Source organism: Armigeres subalbatus, chromosome 2 (assembly GCF_024139115.2).
Source record: "Armigeres subalbatus isolate Guangzhou_Male chromosome 2, GZ_Asu_2, whole genome shotgun sequence".
NCBI classification, from domain to species: domain Eukaryota; kingdom Metazoa; phylum Arthropoda; class Insecta; order Diptera; family Culicidae; genus Armigeres; species Armigeres subalbatus.
Genome location: NC_085140.1, coordinates 98,282,139 through 98,303,255, shown reverse-complemented (window position 1 = coordinate 98,303,255; position 21,117 = coordinate 98,282,139). Strand labels below are relative to the sequence as shown.

The following is a 21,117-nucleotide window of genomic DNA, read 5'->3' as shown; positions in this document are numbered from 1 at the left end:
GCGAATTCAGTTAAACTTTAAAATGTTAATTTCAACGAATAACGTCGTGTATTTGGGTGTTTTATGTATGTGAAGAGGGGAAGAGGGGATGCATAGCTTGTTGTTAGATATCAAGCAGAGTTAATATGTTGAAAATTTCCAAGCCTTATGACAGGAAGAGCAAATTTCCGCTACTAGGGGGTCCACTATTGGGCATTTTACCCTAATTAATGTGAAGCCCCTTGGTAAGCGACTAAATATTTATTGTAAACGAAGTTATTTTGAAAACAAGAAGACGAAAACTGTGTTTCAAATCAATCTAACGCAAGATCAATGTGCTTCGTTTAAAAAGCTTTTACAACACTATCGATTCCGCGCTTAATAATTTAGTGCTCTTCGGTGCAGACATTAGTTTTGTCACTTCACGTTCTCCAACACTAGCTGGCGTGATCAACATCAACAAGGTCGATTGCACATTGGTTAAACAAATTTCTGCTACGCGAGGTAGAATTTTTTCACTTCGAGTTCTCCTGGACCAGCTGCCGTCCCACGATCGATTCCGCATTCATATTGTGCAAATAGTAAAAAAAAGTATTATCAAATTTAAATTGGATTGGAATCTTGGAAACACTGAAGACGTTTTATAGAAGAAAACTACATACGTATTTGTCGACTAAGAATGGGTTTATGTTGGAAGCTTTAATAGAAAAAAAAATTATAACAACTTTACGATTTTGTTCAGCGGCGCAGCCAAAATTTTTGATAATATAAAGTCTGGTTCAAGTTTAAATTTGTTTCGAAATTCCGCGGAATTCCGTTAAATTTCGTTAGAAGCTAGTTTTTTCTAGCGAAATTTTTGCAATTTTACGAAAAGAAACGAAATCAAGAAATCAGATTTCGCCTTGCTCAAATTCCGCGAAATTCCGCGGAATTTCGTTTCGAACCACCTGAAACGAAATTTTTCGAAATACCGCATATGCTTAAATTTCACTGCCTTGAAGATGGCTCTCCATTTCCAATATGGCCATCATAGATTTCGATCAGAAAAATGTTGCTCTTATTAAACACCGTTATAAACCCTTTGCAATGTAAATATTCTTATTGGGGCTATTTATTTGACCACATTACGACCCAAAATTATGGCTTTGATCAAGCTTTGAAAATTGGACTTATTATGCTCTTCGTTACAACCGTATAGCTGCTCACAAGACCAGTCGGCATTTGACTTTTGAAGCTTTTCGAACAGATTTATTAGAGGTTTATTGATAGCAATAAGATCGCCAATAAATCTGAGCAACTAGCCATGGTGACTGCTTTCATAAATTCGCTATAAGAATTAAATAAATCTAACAGGCATGAAAATTGTTACTTGGGAGGCCCTCCTTAGTCGTGCGGTAAGATGCGCGGCTACAAAGCAAGACCATGCTGAGGGTGGCTGGGTTCGATTCCCAGTGCCGGTCAAGATAATTTTCGGCTTGGAAATTGTCTCGACCTCCTTGGGCATAAAAGTATCATCGTGCTAGCCTCATGATATACGAATGCAGAAATGGTAACTTGGCTGAGAAACCTCGCGGTTAATAACTGTGAAAGTGCTTAATGAACACTAAGCTGCGAGGCGGCAATGTCCCAGTGGGGGATGTAGTGCCAACGAAGAAGAAGAAGAGAAGAAGAAGAATTAAAGTAATTTACGTGTGAATAATTATTTCACTTCAAACGCTTTTAACCATACTTAGGGTGGCTGTACCGGTAATAGTGGTGTACCAGTAATAGTGGAAACCTAATTTTCATTAGAATTAGAACATTTTTATTTTTTTAAATTACTTCATAGCATAGTGCTTGCTAATAATAGGTAAATGTGTTCGAAAATTATTCGAAATTTCCCGGGAAAATATAGAAAAACATCATTTTCCCTTAACATTTTGCTCCCTTGCACCAATAATAGTGTGGCGTTCCTATAATAGTGAATCCCATAAGAAATCAATGGGATTCACTATTATAGGAACAAAAGATAACAAAGTACTACTATTACTTGTCCATGGCCCATATAGTGGAGGAAGCGATTTCAAAAAGAAAATAATATTTTAAAGAATCAACACCATTTTTCCCGAAAAGTAGAAAAGAACAGCTTTCTGCCAATATATTAACATCATTGGAAATGTATTCCTATCATTTGGTACGAATTAAACAATTTACACCTGTCACTAATACCACTATTACTGGTACACCGACCCTATCCCAAAATGAATTAAATTTAATATCTAAAGCATGTTGTTAAAAAATCTGTTTCTCAGCTCCTCTGCAACCATTTGATGTGATACTGGGAGATTGTCAAATGAGGGCGCTTCAGTAAAACTTTCATATTAGTTCTGAAATCATCAAAAACAATCAGATTAGAATCGACACGTTAAGTTCTGGTACACTGCTGAAACCATGCAGCACACTAGGGGTAAAGTTTTTGTTACGTTTCTCTATAATAATCTTCTTCATCGAAAAAAAAAATACTTAGTAGACTGGTAACCATTCACAAAGTGCGTCCTTACTGGAACGTGGGAGTCTGAGCAGCGTGATGAATAAAAAAAACTAGAGGTTCATTAGAAGAAGTGTGATGAAGGGGAGAGGGGTGTTGAAGATGGTAATAGTTTTGCTTGACGTACTTTATGGATCTTCCCTAGATATCCTTCGTCATACACGTTTTTTAGCGGTAAATTCATGCTATACCATAGTAGATCTTCTTGTTGATAGATTTGAATATAAAGAATTGAACTCATGGACAGTTTGGAGCGTCGTAGATATTCAACGAATTCCATCATATGTCTATAATGGTGCAACGAAATCCCGTGGAGCTATTCCAACTCATAAACATAGTTGAGACATCGAATATCTTCATGTTGATTGATTTGAATATTAAGATCTGAGCGCAAGAACAGTTTGGAGTGTCGTAGATGATCAACGAATTCTGTGTTGTGTTTGTAATGTTGTAATGACCGTGGAGCAATTCCAACTCATAAAACTAGTGGGGACATCAAAGATCTTCATGTTGATTGATTTTAATATTAAGATCTGAGCTCAAGGACAGCTTGAAGTGTCGTAGATGTTCAACGAATTCTTTACTGTGTTTTTTATGTTGTAATGACGTACCGTGGAGCTATTCCAACTCATAAAACTAGTGGGGACATCGAAGATCTTCATGTTGATCGATTTGAATATTAGGATCTGAGCTCAAGGACAGTTTGGAGCATCGTAAATATTGAAAAAGATCTGTTATACCACTGGACAGGCACAGACTTTTATCATAAAGCATTTCACTTTTAATTATTCAACCAGAATATGTTAAAGTATGGTGTTGATTCCTTAGAACATCAAAATTACAACTCAAGGATAGTTTGGATGCTCTAGATCATCCTAGTACCCGCAACCTGATCTGTGCAATATTTTTCCTGGATGGAACAGTTAATTATAAACATTTTTGCTGAAGAAAGCAAGGCTCTATCTCTTAAAACTGATTTTTGACAGCTGATTTTCGTCTTGGGTCATATATGACCCATCCGTATTGAATCGGTTAAAGAAGATATTATCTCTTTCCTTCCTTATTCCGCGATTAGAAAAATTTAGGACGGATTGTAGAACAGTGTAAACGTGTTATTAAGTAGATTTAATTAATAATTTCAATGGCAATTAATCCGTACTGAATTCCGTCAAATGGCGCTTCGGGAAATGTCTTTTGGTGAAACGGTAAAATCCGTGGGATTTCAAATGGCGTAAAAAAGATAACGAAATGGTTTTGTATTTTGGCAAAATGGTAAACAATCACATATCGTTCATTCATTATGTATGATTTCAATGTGTCACGAGAAATAATCACGAAAAATTGATATTTCACAATGTTTTGTTTTTATATCCTTTATTTGCACAGGTGGTTCATAATCATTTGGATTTTCCTTCACCAGTTATATGTCTTAAACAAATATAAAATCTTTACATTGACTCTAATGCCGACAAATGGATGATATAAAAATCAAAGCTAAAAGTTAAAGAGTATAGAATCGAATATGTGTTACATTGGAATTAAAGTGCTTCCTGTAATACCTATTCGTAAAGATTTTGGATGAGCAATGTTTTTTTGAAATTCCGATGCACTTATGTATTGTTAGTCATGTATATTTAGTCTAAGCTACGCAATCCAGATCTAATTTTCACCTTCATACTCGTGGTCTATTGAATCTCCTTCCTCACTTCACATATTCATATCCACGTTTTGCCATGACAATAAAAAAACAGCAAACTTCTCTACGGCTACAACATCAACAAATGGTCTAACATCGAATGACTAATAATGCTTCACATCCCCCAGGATTTCTCCGCATGATTGCCGAGGCAATGACACAGATTGCTTTTCCACATGATACGTTGCGTTGTATTGCTCTCTGGAAACTGCCACTCCCTCCTAGTTTCAGATACAAATTGCCCAATTAAGCCCGAACGCATCAATCGAACAAGCTTCAATCTGCCGCTTTGCAACCATCTCCCAGCAGTCACGTGGCCTCAATTATTGAACCGAGTTTTCCGCACCATTTGTCGATGACGATGGATGGACTCAATTCGCCGAATGGATCCAACAGGATCGTCACCCATCCCTCCCGGGACAGGTGTCAACCGTGGAACCACGGCACCGTCGCCAACACTATGAGCAACATTCCGGTGTGATGACTTTTCCATGAATTGTTTGCTTTTCCGCTTTCCACACTTTATATTGAATCGAACGGTGACCACCATCAACCACCCCACTAATGTAGTGGAAAATTGTCTACAGTGCTGAATCTCATCTACATATATTTTAAGCACACACAACTAATAGTTTTAATTTACTTCGAAGGAAGATATGATTCGAGATTTTCTCGAAGGCGGCAACGACCTTTGAATTAAAAGTTCCTGACTAGCAGACTAGTCGACTGCGTACGGCTGAAAATTGTTGTCGTCATTCGGGCACACTTTGCGTGTCGGTAATGGATTTTTCCTCCAAAGTTCCCTCGCCTTTTCATGGCAGTGTATCGTGCAAGTGCGTGCCATGCCATGATTCACGTCAATTGCAAGGACTTCCGATGGTGCTCTGCTCGTTTGGTTCCTCTCTAGAGTCTATAGCGAGTAAGGGGAGTTGACTTTTGTTTATTTTGTGCATACATACTACAACAGGTCACATCGACATCACAATTAAAGTCCGCCGCTCGTAGCAGGTGACAGGAAAATTGTGGTCTAGCGGTTGTAGAATGAAGCCAGAACCGCGCGAAATGTTTGCTCGAGTCTGGGGCAATTTGTGTGTTCACGTGATAAATGTTTGTTTGGTGGTGGCTATTTTTAAGTGAGATTTTTCCCTGCGTCATTACTTCGGTACCGTGGCGTCAGATTCGAGAAACACAGAGTGCCAGCTGCTAGTGATAACAGATGCTTTGTCCTCATGCTTTTGAAAGGTCAATTGATGGTAAGTTACATTTTATTAACAATTTACGAGTGTGAATAAAGTGAGGTAGGAATAGAAGCAGAATGGTCTAAAAATAGTTTTCGGTTTATGAGGTGAACTGGTCTAGGGCCGAAAACCTCATAAATAAAGACAATAAAAAAAATAGTTTTCGGAAATGTTGTTTAAAACTGAATAATGTATGTATATTTAAGTTCAAATTTCGCCACCATACCATGCAAAAATACATTAATCAGTTTTGAACAACTTTTTCGAAAAATGTTTCTAGACCTTTCGGCTTCTACATTCGACTCTATACACCTTGTTGTTCTATATCTCGATATCTCTTCCTATGTCGAAGGTTTCCTCGGTTCCTTGAATCTACATACATTTAGGAATCCTACTTTTCACTAACATCTCTATTTCGATATCTCTCTATCTCGATGTATTCTGATCATATTTTGTTCTGGATTCACTCTCCTTATGTCGATATGTTCAAACTTTTAGGCTACTAGACCTTGTTTGGACAATAACAAACACATAAACAACAATAAATTACATTTGTTTTATTGTCGTTTTTCATAAGAATCACATTTTTGAATCTAGTACCTATTTCAATTTTCTTCCTTTCCTCGATCTATTCTTATCACGATGGTCCCTTGAATATCGAGACGTGGAAAAAGCGACTGTATCTCGCATGGCCCATACGTTCTATGTTGGCCAGTTACTCTAAAGTTTGTATTATCCAGTCTTCAAGGTGCAACATGTGCGAGATGTGCACGCAAGTTTTTGAACCCAAGTGAACCTTGCTTCCTGTGTTTAAACTTGCACATAGCAACCTGTACATGAGCCTAACCAAAGCGACCGTGTGCCGCTCAAAGCGCACAAGCCCAAGTCCTGGTGTTAGGTGGGACGCTAAACAGCCCTGACACGACGGCCCACAGTGCTGTGTCCCTTGGACAAAAATGGAAAAATTGACTATCGTATTTAGTCGAATCAAGTAGACAATGATGTTACAATTGTTTCAATTATGCTGTATGCGCATTAGTATCTTTGTGAGGTCAATGGGACGATCAAAACAACTCGTGTTTGTAAACATTTCCATCGCTGAAAGTGGATGATTTATCATCTGTTAGTGAAAAGCATCTTTTTAATGCTTAAATTTTCGAACGGTACCTTTCACTGTGAAAATCGATATGGAAAGCGTAAAATCAAGTAAGTAAGATCTAATTCAATGTGTTTCAGTGGGACATATTTCGATCATTGTGATAAATGAAGCTTCCAAGTCTTGGGCATGAAGTTAAATAGGAAGAAATAATCTATAACATTAAACAGCTTTTAAAAAAAAAGTACATCAAAACACATCTCTGAAAATCGCACCAGATCTCACTTATAGTATTTTTAGGAGAATGGAAGTGATTCCAGCTGCTCTTATTTGCTCTATTAATAGTTATTAACGATTTTCTAGACGATATTCTTGCGCTTAATAACATGAATATAGACAAACAGTGGCTTTCCGTTGATCCATCCCAACGAAAAGCTCGTGTGTTGAAGTTTCTGTCTGATTTATATAATCCAGAAGATTTCTCCGAGGAACTTGAGAAAGAACTAAAGCAGTTTTGCAAAATCTTTTGTTTGAGAATTGATTAAAAATTGTTGAAGAGCTTTCGATCATCCGAGAAATTCGAGAAGCAAAACTCTCTAATTTTCTTCGTTGGTAAATCTTCCTCGCTATCCGAAAATAAATATTGAAGGAATTGCCGAGGCATTCAACATCGCGAAGGGTAGACCTCAAAAATCGCTTCATTATTTATTTATTCAGACTAAGGCCGAAGTGGCCTGTGCGGTATATAAGAGTCTTCTCCATTCGGCTCGGTCCATGGCTACACATCGCCAACCACGTAGTCTACGGATGGTCCGCAAGTCATCTTCCACCTGATCGATCCACCTTGCTCGCTGCGCACCTCGCCTTCTTGTGCCTGTAGGATCGTTGTCGAGAACCATTTTCACCGGGTTACTGTCCGGTATTGTGGCTACGTACCCGGCCCACCGCAGTCGTCCGATTTTCGCGGTGTGAACGATAGATGGTTCTCCCAACAGCTGATGCAATTCGTGGTTCATTCGCCTCCTCCACGTACCGTCCGCCATCTGCACCCCACCATAGATGGTACGCAGCACTTTCCTTTCGAAAACTCCAAGTGCGCGTTGGTCCTCCACGAGCATCGTCCAGGTCTCGTGTCCGTAGAGGACTACCGGTCTAATGAGCGTTTTGTAGATTGTCAGTTTGGTACGGCGGCGATCTCTATTCGATCGGAGCGTCTTGCGGAGTCCAAAGTACGTACGATTTCCAGCCACTATGCGTCTCCGAATTTCTCTGCTGGTGTCATTTTCGGCAGTCACCAGTGAGCCCAAGTACACAAATTCTTCTACCACCTCGATTTCGTCACCACCGATGCAAACTCGCGGTGGGTGGCTCACATTGTCTTCTCTTGAACCTCTTCCTATCATGTACTTCGTCTTCGACGTGTTGATGACTAGTCCGATCCGCTTAGCTTAACTCTTCAGTCTGATGTAGGCTTCCTCCATCTTCTCAAAGTTACGTGCCATAATATCTATGTCGTCGGCGAAACCAAATATCTGGACGGACTTATTGAAAATTGTACCACTCGTGTTAATCCCTGCTCTTCGTATTACACCTTCCAAAGCGATGTTGAATAGCAAACACGAAAGACCATCACCTTGCCGTAACCCTCTGCGGGTTTCGAAGGGACTCGAGAATGCCCTGAAACTCGAACTACGCACATCACCCGATCCATCGTCGCTTTGATCAACCGTGTCAGTTTATCCGGAAAACCGTGTTCGTGCATTAGCTGCCATAGCTGGTCCCGATCGATTGTATCATATGCGGCTTTGAAGTCGATGAATAGATGATGTGTGGGCACGTTGTATTCGCGGCATTTCTGCAGTACTTGGCGAATGGCAAACACCTGGTCCGTGGTGGAGCGTTCGCCCATAAAACCCGCCTGGTACTGCCCCACGAACTCCCTTGCAGTTGGTGCTAGTCGACGGCATAAAATTTGGGAGAGTACCTTGTAGGCGGCGTTCAGCAATGTGATTGCGCGGTAGTTGCTACAATCCAGCTTATCGCCCTTTTGTAGATGGGGCACACGACACCTTCCATCCACTCCTGCGGCAAAACTTCCTCCTCCCAAATCTTGGTAATGACCCAGTGCAGCGCTCTAGCCAGTGCCTCACCACCGTGTTTAAATAGCTCTCCTGGTAGTTGGTCAACCCCAGGGGCTTTGTTGTTCTTGAGCCGGCCAATCTCCTCCTGGATTTCCTGGAGATCCGGAGCCGGTAGAATTATGTCCTGCGCGCGTTCTCCCAGGTCCATCACCATACCGCCATCTTCGTCTGCCACATCGCCATTCAGGTGTTCTTCGTAGTGCTGCCGCCACCTTTGGATCACCTCACGCTCGTTCGTAAGAAGGTTCCCGTTTATGTCCTTACACATATCGGGCTGTGGCACGTGGCCCTTACGTGAACGGTTTAACTTCTCATAGAACTTTCGTGTGTTATTAGCGCGGTACAGTTGCTCCGTTTCTTCACGGTCTCGATCTTCCTGCTGGCGCTTTTCCCTCCGGAAAATCGAGTTTTGTCTGTTCCGCGCCTGTTTATATCGTGCCTCGTTCGCCCTCGTGCGGTGTTGCAGCAATCTCGCCCATGCTGCATTCTTCTCTTCCACTAACTGCTCACATTCGCCGTCATACCAGTCGTTTCTCTGATCCGGGGGCACCGTGCCAAGTGCAGCGGTTGCGGTGCTACCAATGGCGGATCGAATATCTCTCCAGCCATCTTCAAGAGATGCTGCGCCTAGCTGCTCTTCCGTTGGAAGTGCCACTTCCAGCTGCTGCGCGTATTCTTGGGCTAGTCTACCGTCTTGTAGCCGCCCAATGTTAAGCCGCAGCGTCCGACTTCGACGCGTGTTGTACACCGTCGAGAGGTTTGAGCGCAGGCATACTGCAACGAGGTAGTGGTCGGATTCAATATTCGCACTGCGGTAAGTGCGGACGTTCGTGATGTCGGAGAAGAATTTACCGTCGATTAGAACGTGGTCGATTTGGTTTTCCGTTTCTTGGTTAAGTGATCTCCATGTGGCCTTGTGGATATTTTTGCGGGGAAAGAAGGTGCTTCGGACTACCATTCCGCGGGAGGCTGCGAAGTTTATGCATCGTTGGCCGTTGTCATTCGATACGGTGTGCAGACTATCCGGTCCGATGACCGGTCTATACATTTCCTACCTTCCTACCTGTGCGTTCATGTCACCGATGACGATTTTAACGTCCCGCAGGGGGCATCCATCGTATGTCTGCTCCAGCTGTGCGTAGAACGCTTCTTTCTCGTCGTCGGGTCTCCCTTCGTGTGGGCAGTGCACGTTGATGATGCTATAGTTGAAGAAACGGCCTTTAATCCTCAGCTTGCACATCCTTGCGTTGATTGGCTGCCACCCAATCACGCGTTGGCGCATCTTACCCAGCACTATGAAGCCGGTTCCCAGCTCGTTGGTGGTGCCACAGCTTTGGTAGAAGGTAGCCGCTCGATGCCCGCTTTTCCACACTTTCTGTCCTGTCCAGCAAATCTCCTGCAGCGCCACGACGTCGAAGTTGCGGGGATGTAATTCATCGTAGATCATCCTGTCGCAACCTGCGAAACCTAGCGACTTGCAATTCCATGTTCCAAGCTTCCAATCGTGATCCTGTATTCGTCGCCTAGGTCTTTGCCGATTATATCGAGTCGCATTATCTCTTATATTGTTCGTAATGATTGGTTTTCTAGGCGGCTTATTGGGCCTGCGCAAACCTCCTGTCTCGTCGGAGGGCCGTCGTGTCAGGGCTGTTTAGCGTCCCACCTAACACCAGGACTTGGGCTTGTGCGCTTTGAGCGGCACACGGTCGCTTTGGCGGAGCCTACTTGCGGATACATGCAGCTTTTTATAGAGGTTTAACAGGGCCCACTGTCAAACCCCACCACATCCTAGGCAAGCCCCACAACTCGCAGATGGCCTGGGGAGGGATCGTCAAGCCCTTGGACATAGTCCCTGCTGCCCTAAAATCGCTTCAGGAATGTTCAAATAAAACTAAGAAACTACGTTTTGAAGACCTTATCAATAAAAATGAACCTGAGGAGCTAGCATTTGCGGCCAATACATCAAGTAGCTCAAAGCGCATGAAATGGCTATGACAGTGACACAAGTACTGGCGTTGTACATTGACTTGAATTTATCCGACAGAAAGTACAATCTGCTTCAATGTACTTTAAACGAGGTACATGCAAAACTGTTTCCTAGCCTTTACGCGTTAAAAAAGGAGAAGGACAAAATCATTCCTAAACAAGTTTCCGCGTCTGAAACGTCCGCTGAGGTTGATTTGCAAGACCTGATGAATTGTACCTCGCTAAGCATTATGCAGCAATTCTGGGGAGAGAGCTCAAGGACGGTGAAACTTGTATGCAAATAGGGCTTTGATGGAAGCATAGGACATAGCACTTACAAACGAAAATTTTCGGAGGATGAGAGCTCAAATGAGAGTCTGCCTGTTGCTCTAGTTCCATTAAAAATTATCGACATTAAAAACAACACTATCCTCTGGTCAAATCCGCGGCCATGTTCAACATCTCTGGCCATCCGGAAAATTCTCCCAGTCACCACGAGTACGCTGGCTACCCCTCTGTTATATGATTGTACATATCACAAAGAACCATGGCTCCGTAAAGAGTTATACACGCCTGAGCCTACCAAATAAACAAACTTGGAAAAAATATTCCAATGGTTCCAATGGTTTCTAATACCGTCGTTAAAAACAATCCCTCAAATCATTTCTAAGGATATTCTAATTCTATAGTATAAAACATGAGAGCTGGCATTTACGTCACTTATGAGATGATAAAGTGGAAATTGGTCAATTGTTGTAATAGAAACTGTTATCATACCACATATTTTTCGTAAAAAGATCCTGGTTCTTTGAGGCACATCGTAAAATCTGGCGTTTACGGCATTTATGCAATAATCTGTTCAACATAGGTCAATTACACAAATAGTAGATTTTATCATAAGTGACAATTTTCCCAAAATGATCTCGATTATACGAAGCATATTATATGTTAATGTTATGAAATTTGGCGTTTGCGCCACTAATGCAATTATCAATTTAACATAGGTCAATAATACAAATAGTAGAAAACTAGTTTACAACCATTTTCCCAAAAACACCATTGAGTTAAAACGTGTAGAATGCAAGTTATGGCTTTTGGCCCGTAGTTCCATACGTTCGAAGCACTGTGCAGCCCTCCGACGAGACAGAAGGTTTGGAGAGGCCCAATAAGCCGCCTGGAAAACCAATAATTACGAACAATATAAGAGATAATGCGACTCGATACAATCGGCAAAGACCTAGGCGACAGCCCTGCCGTCCTTCTTAGTCACACTTGGTCGACAACTAAGAAACTTTGCCCAAATCCAAAAATTTCTATTAGTCTCTTTAGGCTATATGTGTGCATGTGAGCGTGTATGTGTGTACAAAAAATAGTGTGCCGTAAGGCCGAACACCTTTACAGTCTCTTTAAAATGCTCCCACAGGTGCGGATTCGCACTGCTGCCGCCCTCATGGGTCTCAATGATGCACTGTTGGTTACTATCAACCCCCCCAAAGCCAACATTTTGCGCTCCCGCAGGTGCGGATTCGCACTGCTGCCGTCCTCATGGGTCTCAATGATGCACTGTTGGTTACTATCAACCCCCCCAAAGCCAACATTTTGCGCTCCCGCAGGTGCGGATTCGCACTGCTGCCGCCCTCATGGGTCTCAATGATGCACTGTTGGTTACTATCAACTCCCTTCAAAGCCAACATTTTGCGCTCTCGCAGGTGCGGATTCGCTATACCAGCTTCCAGACTGGTCCCAGTTTCGTATTGGAAGTATTGATTTGTTCCCCTAAAATCCCATTTTCACACCGCATGAAAAAATAGTTTATTTTGGGATACTTGGGTCAAGGCGACGAACAAAGGATCATGATTGGAAGCTTGGAACATGGAACTGCAAGTCGCTAGGTATCGCAGGTTGCGACAGGATGATCTACGATGAATTACATCCCCGCAACTTCGACGTCGTGGCGCTGCAGGCAGTGGTGGAAATACTCGCTTCACGAGTAAGAAAAGAGTGTAATTGGGCCTACCAAAAATGCCATACTCGCGCGAACCTACTGCCTGCATTTTTCTGGCGTTTGCTTTGTTCGCGAGACAGGACAGAAAGTGTGGAAAAGCGGGCATCGAGCGGCTACCTTCTACCAAAGCTGTGGCACCACCAACGAGCTGGGAACCGGCTTCATAGTGCTGGGTAAGATGCGCCATCGTGTGATTGGGTGGCAGCCAATCAACGCAAGGATGTGTAAGCTGAGGATTAAAGGCCGTTTCTTCAACTGTAGCATCATCAACGTGCACTGCCCACACGAAGGGAGACCCGACGACGAGAAAGAAGCGTTCTACGCACAGGTGGAGCAGACATACGATGGATGCCCACTGCGGGACGTCAAGGAAATGTATAGACCGGCCATCGGACCGGATAATCTGCACACCGTATCGAATGACAACGGCCCACGATGCATAAACGTTGCAGCCTCCCGCAGAATGGTAGTCCGAAGCACCTTCTTTCCCCGCAAAAATATCCACAAGGCCACATGGAGATCACTTAACCAAGAAACGGAAAACCAAATCGACCACGTTCTAATCGACGGTAAATTTTTCTCCGACATCACGAACGTCCGCACTTACCGCAGTGCAAATATTGAATCCGACCACTACCTCGTTGCAGTATGCCTGCGTTCAAAACTCTCGACGGTGTACAACACGCGTCGGAGTCGGACGCCGGGGCTTAATATTGGGCGGCTACATGACGGTAGACTAGCCCAAGAATACGCGCAGCAGCTGGAAGTGGCACTCCCAACAGAAGAGCAGCTAGGCGCAGCATCTCTTGAAGATGGCTGGAGAGATATTCGATCCGCCATTGGAAGCACCGCAACCGCTGCACTTGGCACGGTGCCCTCGGATCAGAGAAACGACTGGTATGACGGCGAATGTGAGCAGTTAGTAGAAGAGAGGAATGCAGCATGGGCGAGATTTCTGCAACACCGCACGAGGGCGAACGAGACACGATATAAACTGGCGCGGAACAGACAAAACTCGATTTTCCGGAGGAAAAAGCGCCAGCAGGAAGATCGAGACCGTGAAGAGACAGAGCAACTGTTCCGCGTTTATAACTCACAAAAGTTCTATGAAAAGTTAAACCGTTCACGTAAGAGCCACGTACCACAGCCTGATATGATCCAAAGGTGGCGGCAACACTACGAAGAACACCTGAATGGCGATGTGGAAGACGAAGATGGCGGTATGCCCAAGTAACACACGCAACATCTTCCGAAGAGCACTTTATTTCTATTCAGTTTCATTAAAGGCATTGGAAAAACATCAAAGCACGAAAAAGTTGCATCAAGATGTCAAAAACGTTCGAGCTGTGATCAATGTTTCATTAACATTGCACTGCAGTACGTGTTTGACATTTGAAAACAAACAAACAAAAAATACTGCACTTTATGTTGCAAACACGAAACAAAATCATCAAGTTGCATATTTTTCATCATGTTACTTCAATGCGTCTTTCAAAATTCATTTGTTTGTTTAAATTAAGTTGCAGATAAGTTGAATGTGTCTTCATGTTTAGTTTTGCATCGTTCAACGTTTTGGTGACTCACATTTTTTCCGGTGATGGTGCAATCAAGTAACAGAAAACCCGAGTACAAAACTTCATAATCGCATGGTTTTTATGGTGAGTCAACATGCCGTCCCTTCGAAGTGTTGAATGGTGCTGTGGTAGAGCGAAGGACTATCAATCACAAGATCTATAAATCGAATCCAGTTTTATATTTTTATTTTATTTTTTTCCACTGTAGTATTTTGCAACATTATTGCAATTTTACTGTAATCGAAGGATGTTTCCGTAGGCTCCACCTCTTGCGCTTTTTAGATTGCAAGAGAGTTATATTTGATGGCACATATATAAAGATTGTTTCTTTCCGAATAGTTGCAACATAGTGAAATGTTCAGTAGTGAAACAAGTTGTGCTGCTTGGTACCTGGGAGAACGCGCGCAGGACATAATTTTACCGGCTCCGGATCTCCAGGAAATCCAGGATGAGATTGGCCGGCTGAAGAACAACAAAGCCCCTGGGGTTGACCAACTACCAGGAGAGCCATTTAAACACGGTGGTGACGCACTGGCTAGAGCGCTGCACTGGGTCATTACCAAGATTTGGGAGGAGGAAGTTTTGCCGCAGGAATGGATGGAAGGTGTCGTGTGTCCCATCTACAAAAAGGGTGATAAGCTGGATTGTAGCAACTACCGCGCAATCACATTGCTGAACGCCGCCTACAAGGTACTCTCCCAAATTTTATGCCGTCGACAAGCACCAATTGCACCGACAAGCACCAACAAGCACCAATTGTGGGGCAGTACCAGGCGGGTTTTATGGGCGAACGCTCCACCACGGACCACGCCATTCGCCAAGTACTGCAGAAATGCCGCGAATACAACGTGCCCAAACATCATCTATTCCTTGACTTCAAAGCCGCATATGATACAATCGATGGCAGCTAATGCACGAACACGGATTTCCGGATAAACTGACACGGTTGATCAAAGCGACGATGGATCGGGTGATGTGCGTAGTTCGAGTTTCTGGGGCATTCTCGAGTCCCTTCGAAACGCCGCAGAGGGTTACGGCAAGGGGATGGTCTTCCGTGTCTGCTATTCAACATCGCTTTGGAAGGGGTAATACGAAGAGCAGGGATTAACACGAGTGGTACAATTTTTAATAAGTCCGTCCAGCTTTTTGGCTTCGCCAACGACATAGATATTATGGCACGTAACTTTGAGAAGATGCAGGAAGCCTACATCAGACTGAAAAGGGAAGCCAAGCGGATCGGACTAGTCATCAACACGTCGAAGACGAAGTACATGATAGGAAGAGATTCAAGAGAAGACAATGTGAGCCACCCACCGCGAGTTTGCATCGGTGGTGACAAAATCGAGGTGGTAGAAGTGGTGTTGAACTTAAATCTGTAATGATATGGAAATGCTAATATCATCTTCCAAACTTGGACGTACATGTTCATGATAGAATTAGAGGCGAAAGTATAGAATTGATAGTTCCGTTAGGATACGGCAGGCATGAAGAATGTTTTTATAGAAGTCGATTTGAAAGCGAGCGGAGGGCAATATTTGTGATGGCACATATCACGACCTTCCTTCTGCCAAGCTCCCGTATGAAGGGGGAGGGAAGAATATCAGTGTGGAAGCTGATATATCTTCACTGGCAAAAGGAAGGTGGTTTGACTTGCTCATATGCCATCGCGTGCGGAAGGATTTGCTATCGACGAGTACTGTCTCCAAATTTCTAATATGACATCAGCATTTAGTCGAATAGGATTTTTATTGCACAGTTCTGTTTTCTCATTGCGTCCGTCTCGTCGCAACCAACTTGGCTGCCTCGGATCTATAGTTTAAAAAAACACCTTAATAAAGAATAAAAACCCAGATTAATCCACCGAGCGTTGGTGGTGCCTTTCTCGCATTTAGTTAAGATACCAACCTGATATGGGGCTTACATAGTTCGATGTATCAATTTCTTCATAACTTTTAAACGCAATGACCGACCGTTTTCAAATTCAATAGTGATCAACAAGGCTTTGTCCCCTGTCGAATAAAACTTGTTGCGAGGAAATCGGTTAAGGATTACTATGCGAAAAGTTGTCTAATGTTTTTTAAGCTTTTGTGCACACACATACACACACATACACACATACATACACACGGACAGACAGACATGTGCTCAGTTCGTCGAGCTGAGTCGATTGATATATAACACTATGGGTCTCAGAGGCTTCTATAAAAAGTTCGTTTTCGGAGTGAAATGATAGCCTTTCGGTACAACTTTGTTGTACGAGAAAGGCAAAAAAAGAGGTGGTAGAAGAATTTGTGTACTTGGGCTCACTGGTGACTGCCGAAAATGATACCAGCAGAGAAATTCGGAGACGCATAGTGGCTGGAAATCGTACGTATTTGGGCTCCGCAAGACGCTCCGATCGAATAGAGTTCGCCGCCGTACCAAACTGATAATCTACAAAACGTTCATTAGACCGGTAGTCCTCTACGGACACGAGACCTGGACGATGCTCGTGGAGGACCAACGCGCACTTGGAGTTTTCGAAGGAAAGTGCTGCGCACCATCTATGGTGGGGCGCAGATGGCGAACGCGTGATGCGTGGAGGAGGCGAATGAACCACGAGTTGCATGAGCTGCTGGGAGAACCATCACACCATTCACACCGCGAAAATCGGACGACTGCGGTGGGCCGGGCACGTAGCCAGAATGTCGGACAGTAACCTGGTGAAAATGGTTCTCGACAACGATCCGATGGGCACAAGAAGGCGAGGTGCGCAGCGAGCAAGGTGGATCGATCAGGTGGAAGATGACTTGCGGACCCTCCGTAGACTGCGTGGTTGGCGACGTGTAGCCATGGATCAAGCCGTAGTAGTAAAATTCTTCTTTATTCAAAACATTTTTTGTTTTACAATCAGTTTTAACATGTACAGTGATCGGCCGGCTTGGCCCTCCAACTTCAATTTCAATTATTGTTATTATTATTATTATTATTATGTTTTTACTTGATTTTTAAAATATAATGTATCATGACGGCCTTCAGGAGGCGCTAGTGTGTTTTTTAAAATTTGATAACCTAACTACTATGTACACTAATATTTACAATAAAAATGTGATAACCTAGATTGGAACTAGCGCCCTAAGCGCTTCTTGGTCCGAGTGCAAGCAACGGACCCCAAACTTTTCTTTACACTCACCAAAGCGTTCATGTAAGGTTTTTATTCCGGCCAGACGGTGGACCTCGGATGTTCTTGTCCTGGGAGGGGTGTTGAGGATCATCCTCAGGAATTTGTTTTGGACCCGTTGAAGTTTTAGGTGGTGGGTTTTAGCGCAGCTCTCCCAGAGTCCCAGACCGGCATGCCATATTCGATCACAGGGAGGATGATTTGCTTGTAGACAGCAAGCTTATTTTTCAGGGACAATGACGACCGGCGGTTGATCAAAGGGTACAGTAGTTTCAACAAGACGTTACACTTTGTCACCGTTTTGTCAGCCTGTTGCCTGAAAATAAGCTTGCTGTCGAGGGGCAAGCCAAGGTAGTCGGCCTCATTGGCCCATTCCACAGTCGTGCCATTGAGGATGATTTTACGGAACAAGTTTAGGGGATTTGGAGTGGGGGAAAATGATGACCTGGGTCTTCGCCGCGTTGATACAGATCTTCCAGCTGGTGAGGTACTCTGTCAGGGCATCCAGGCCTCGTTGGAGTTTTGCCACTAGTGCTCTGATCACTCTACCGTTGTAGACGATGGATGTGTCATCTGCGAACAGAGACAGAATGCCGCCTTCTGGAGGTTCTGGCATGTCGGAGGTGAACAGATTGAAAAGCAGGGGCCCGAGGATACTGCCCTGGGAGACGCCTGCGACGATGTTGTGCGCATTGGAACTCGCTCCGCTGATTGAGACCCGGAAAGTCCTTGCCGACAGGTAATTGTTGATGATTTTCACCAGGTAGCTGGGAAGATTGTAGCGTTGTAGTTTTTACACCAGGCCATCATGCCATACATTGTCAAATGCCTTCTCGACATCGAGTAAGGCCATGGCGGATGTTTTCGAGACAAACTTGTTCCGTCTGAGGACGTTGGTAACTCGGGTCAGTTGGTGTACAGTTGACCGACCGCGTCGGACACCAAACTGTTCCTCGAGCAAGATGTTGAGATTTTCGGCAGACTCAAGTAACCGATGATGAATAACTTTTTCGAATAGCTTGGATAACCCTGAGAGAAGGCTGATGGGTCGATAACTTTTGGGGGAGGAAGGATCCTTCCCAGGCTTCCGGATGGGGATGACTTTCGCTGACTTCCAGGACGATGGGAAGTAGCTGAGCCGGAGACACTGATTAAAGATCAGCGAGAGGTGCTCAAAGAACGGAGCACTCATGTGTTTGAGCTCGAGATTCAGGATGCTGTCGAAGCCTGGGGCCTTCATGTTCTTCGACGATTTGATATAGGCCGTCAATTCGTCAGCTGAGAATTCCAACTCCTCTGAGAAGTCGTTGGGAACCAAATGGATGTTGTTAGCATGCTCGTTGACTGCTGCTTCGTGTGAACTGACGATGTTCTGCCCAAGATTGTGTGAGCTGCGAAGTGACGACCTATTTCAGCGACCTTCTCTGCAGGAGTTATCAAACGATCCTTAGAACCATTATTGTCTAGCGGGATCAAAGGTGGAATGGGCCGAGGCTTGGATTTTAGAATTTTGGTCATTTTCCAGAACGGCTTAGCATAATCTGGGAGAGTGCGGATCTTATTCGAGAAGTCGTTATTTTTGAGGTCCACCATTCTGGCCTTGATAATTTTTGTGATTCGATTGCAGCGTGCCTTAAGCTCAGGCAGTCCAGTACGCTGAAACTGCCTGCGAGTGACATTCCGCAATCGAATCAAATCTTTGGTGAGTGTATCGATGTTTAAGGAGTTGCTTACCTGCCGAGCCGTCGGGACATGCTGCTCTCTGGCCACCGAGATTGCCTCTTCGATGGCGCACAGCTGGCGGTCGATACTTTCCGGCGTCTCTGGACGCACCTCGTAATCGACGGTGTTATCGACGCAGTGCTGGAACCGCTGCCAGTTCACTCGGTGGTAGTTCCGCCGTAACTAGTGGTGCCAATTGACCGAGGAGCCCAGTTCCGCCACCACCGGATAGTGATCCGAACTGAGCTCCTGGTATACAACCGGCTGCGAGACGTGGTCACTCAGGTTTGTTATGTAGAGGTCGAGCGTTGTGTGGGCACCGGACCGACTCAGCCGAGTGGGGGAATCCGGGCTCAAGATCGTGTAGTGGCCTTCCTCCATATCGTTGCTCCAGATGGTGCCGTTTCGATTGCCGCGACTGTTGCCCCAGGCTTGATGTTTGGCATTCAAGTCGCCGGCAATGATACACAGGCCTCGGCCACCTCGAATGGAGAAGACTCTTATATACCGCACAGGCCACTTCGGCCTTAGTCTGAATAAATAATAAATAATAATGTGCTATCATTTACAGTAATGAGTTAGGTAATATTGCCTTCTTGGGGAGAGTTTCGAAACCATGGCCAAGGGGGAACTCCCGAATTTATTGAAACCGAACATTAAAAAAGACTCCCAATTTGTTTTGCCACAGTTTATGTTTTCTTGGAGATGACTGATTTTGATGCGTCCTCGAAAAGCCTATCTATTTCTGGGTGCAGATGGAAGACGGTATATGCAGTAGGCGAATGAACCACGAGTTGCAACAGCTTTTGGGAGAATCATCCATCCTTCTCACCGTGAAAACCGGAGGACTGTGATGGGCCGTGCACGTAGCCAGAATTTCGGACAGTAAACCAGTGAAATGGTTCTCGACAGCCATCTGACGGGCACAAGATAGCGAGGTGCTCAGCGAGCGAGATGGAACGATCAGGTGGAGGACGATTTGCGGACCCTCCGTAGACTGCGAGGCTGGCGACGTACAGTCATGGTCCGAGCTAAATGGAGACGATTGATATGTACTACACAGTACACAGGCCACTCCGGTCTTTGGTTGAATAGTTTTTAAAGTGTTAATATAGCCTTTGCTAGATGTACAAGAAAGGCAAAAAGTAAGCATCGTATGTTCAGGTATTCTAAGGATACATTTTATTTGTATAAGAATGCAAAAATTTCATAAGTTTAATTATACATAATTTCCAAATCTTGCTCTACAGATTTGTAAGATGGTTGGGTTTGCAAATTCGATAAATTATTGAAATTATTTTAAACACGATACACAGCTGGAGATCAATTTACATTGAAAAGAAAACAGGTAACATTTGTCTAAACCGGTTTCGAATATTAATCTTTACCTATGTAATGTCTAAATGTTTTCCAAACTTAAAAGTTTTCAAAACTGATTCCGGTAGCTCGAGAAATTGTATGTTTTGATTGAAAAGTAGTAGCTATTATTGTGTTACTCAATAGATGTTACACTTCACCTTCTGACATAATTAAGTAATATTTTCATCTAAGGAAAAACGCACACATTCACCGATCGTACACAGGACAGCTTCCAGTCATGTATTCCGTATACGATAATATTTTATCAGCACAGCACTTTACAACTCTTTCATCCTTTCTTTAATACACCATCAGGTTAACAAAAAAATCTAGTGACTAAAGTAGAAGCCTATATTTCATTCTTGCCATTTTCACATAATTTTCATCCACGCCTGCCTCTTTTCGCTCTCTCTCTCTTCAGGAAATGGATTTCTGATGCGTATCTCTACTGGGACGAAATTCGCAAAACCGTCGAGTCCTCCGAGGCCGGAGTGGCGCAGCTTTCCTCGTACATCTTCTCCAGCACGGATCCAGCGATTGTGAGGGTTAGTGAGTATACCGTTCGCATCCTTGTTCGCATCCCATAATCGTACCCGGTGCGGTGGTGATGTTTCTTTTCTGCTTTTGTTTGTGCCGTGTTCGCTTTCCTATTTTT

The 21,117-nt window shown here is 43.8% G+C and overlaps 1 protein-coding gene across 1 annotated transcript in view; it reads left to right on the top strand.

Annotated features, from left to right (window-relative positions):
- The window catches only part of LOC134210286 (D-aspartate oxidase), a 107,058-nt gene that overhangs the window by 71,779 nt on the left and 14,162 nt on the right, over positions 1-21,117 (top strand). The window contains exon 3 of the mRNA XM_062686333.1: positions 20,884-21,007. Within this exon, the coding sequence (XP_062542317.1) occupies positions 20,884-21,007 (124 nt within the window). The remainder of the gene's footprint in view (positions 1-20,883; positions 21,008-21,117) is intronic.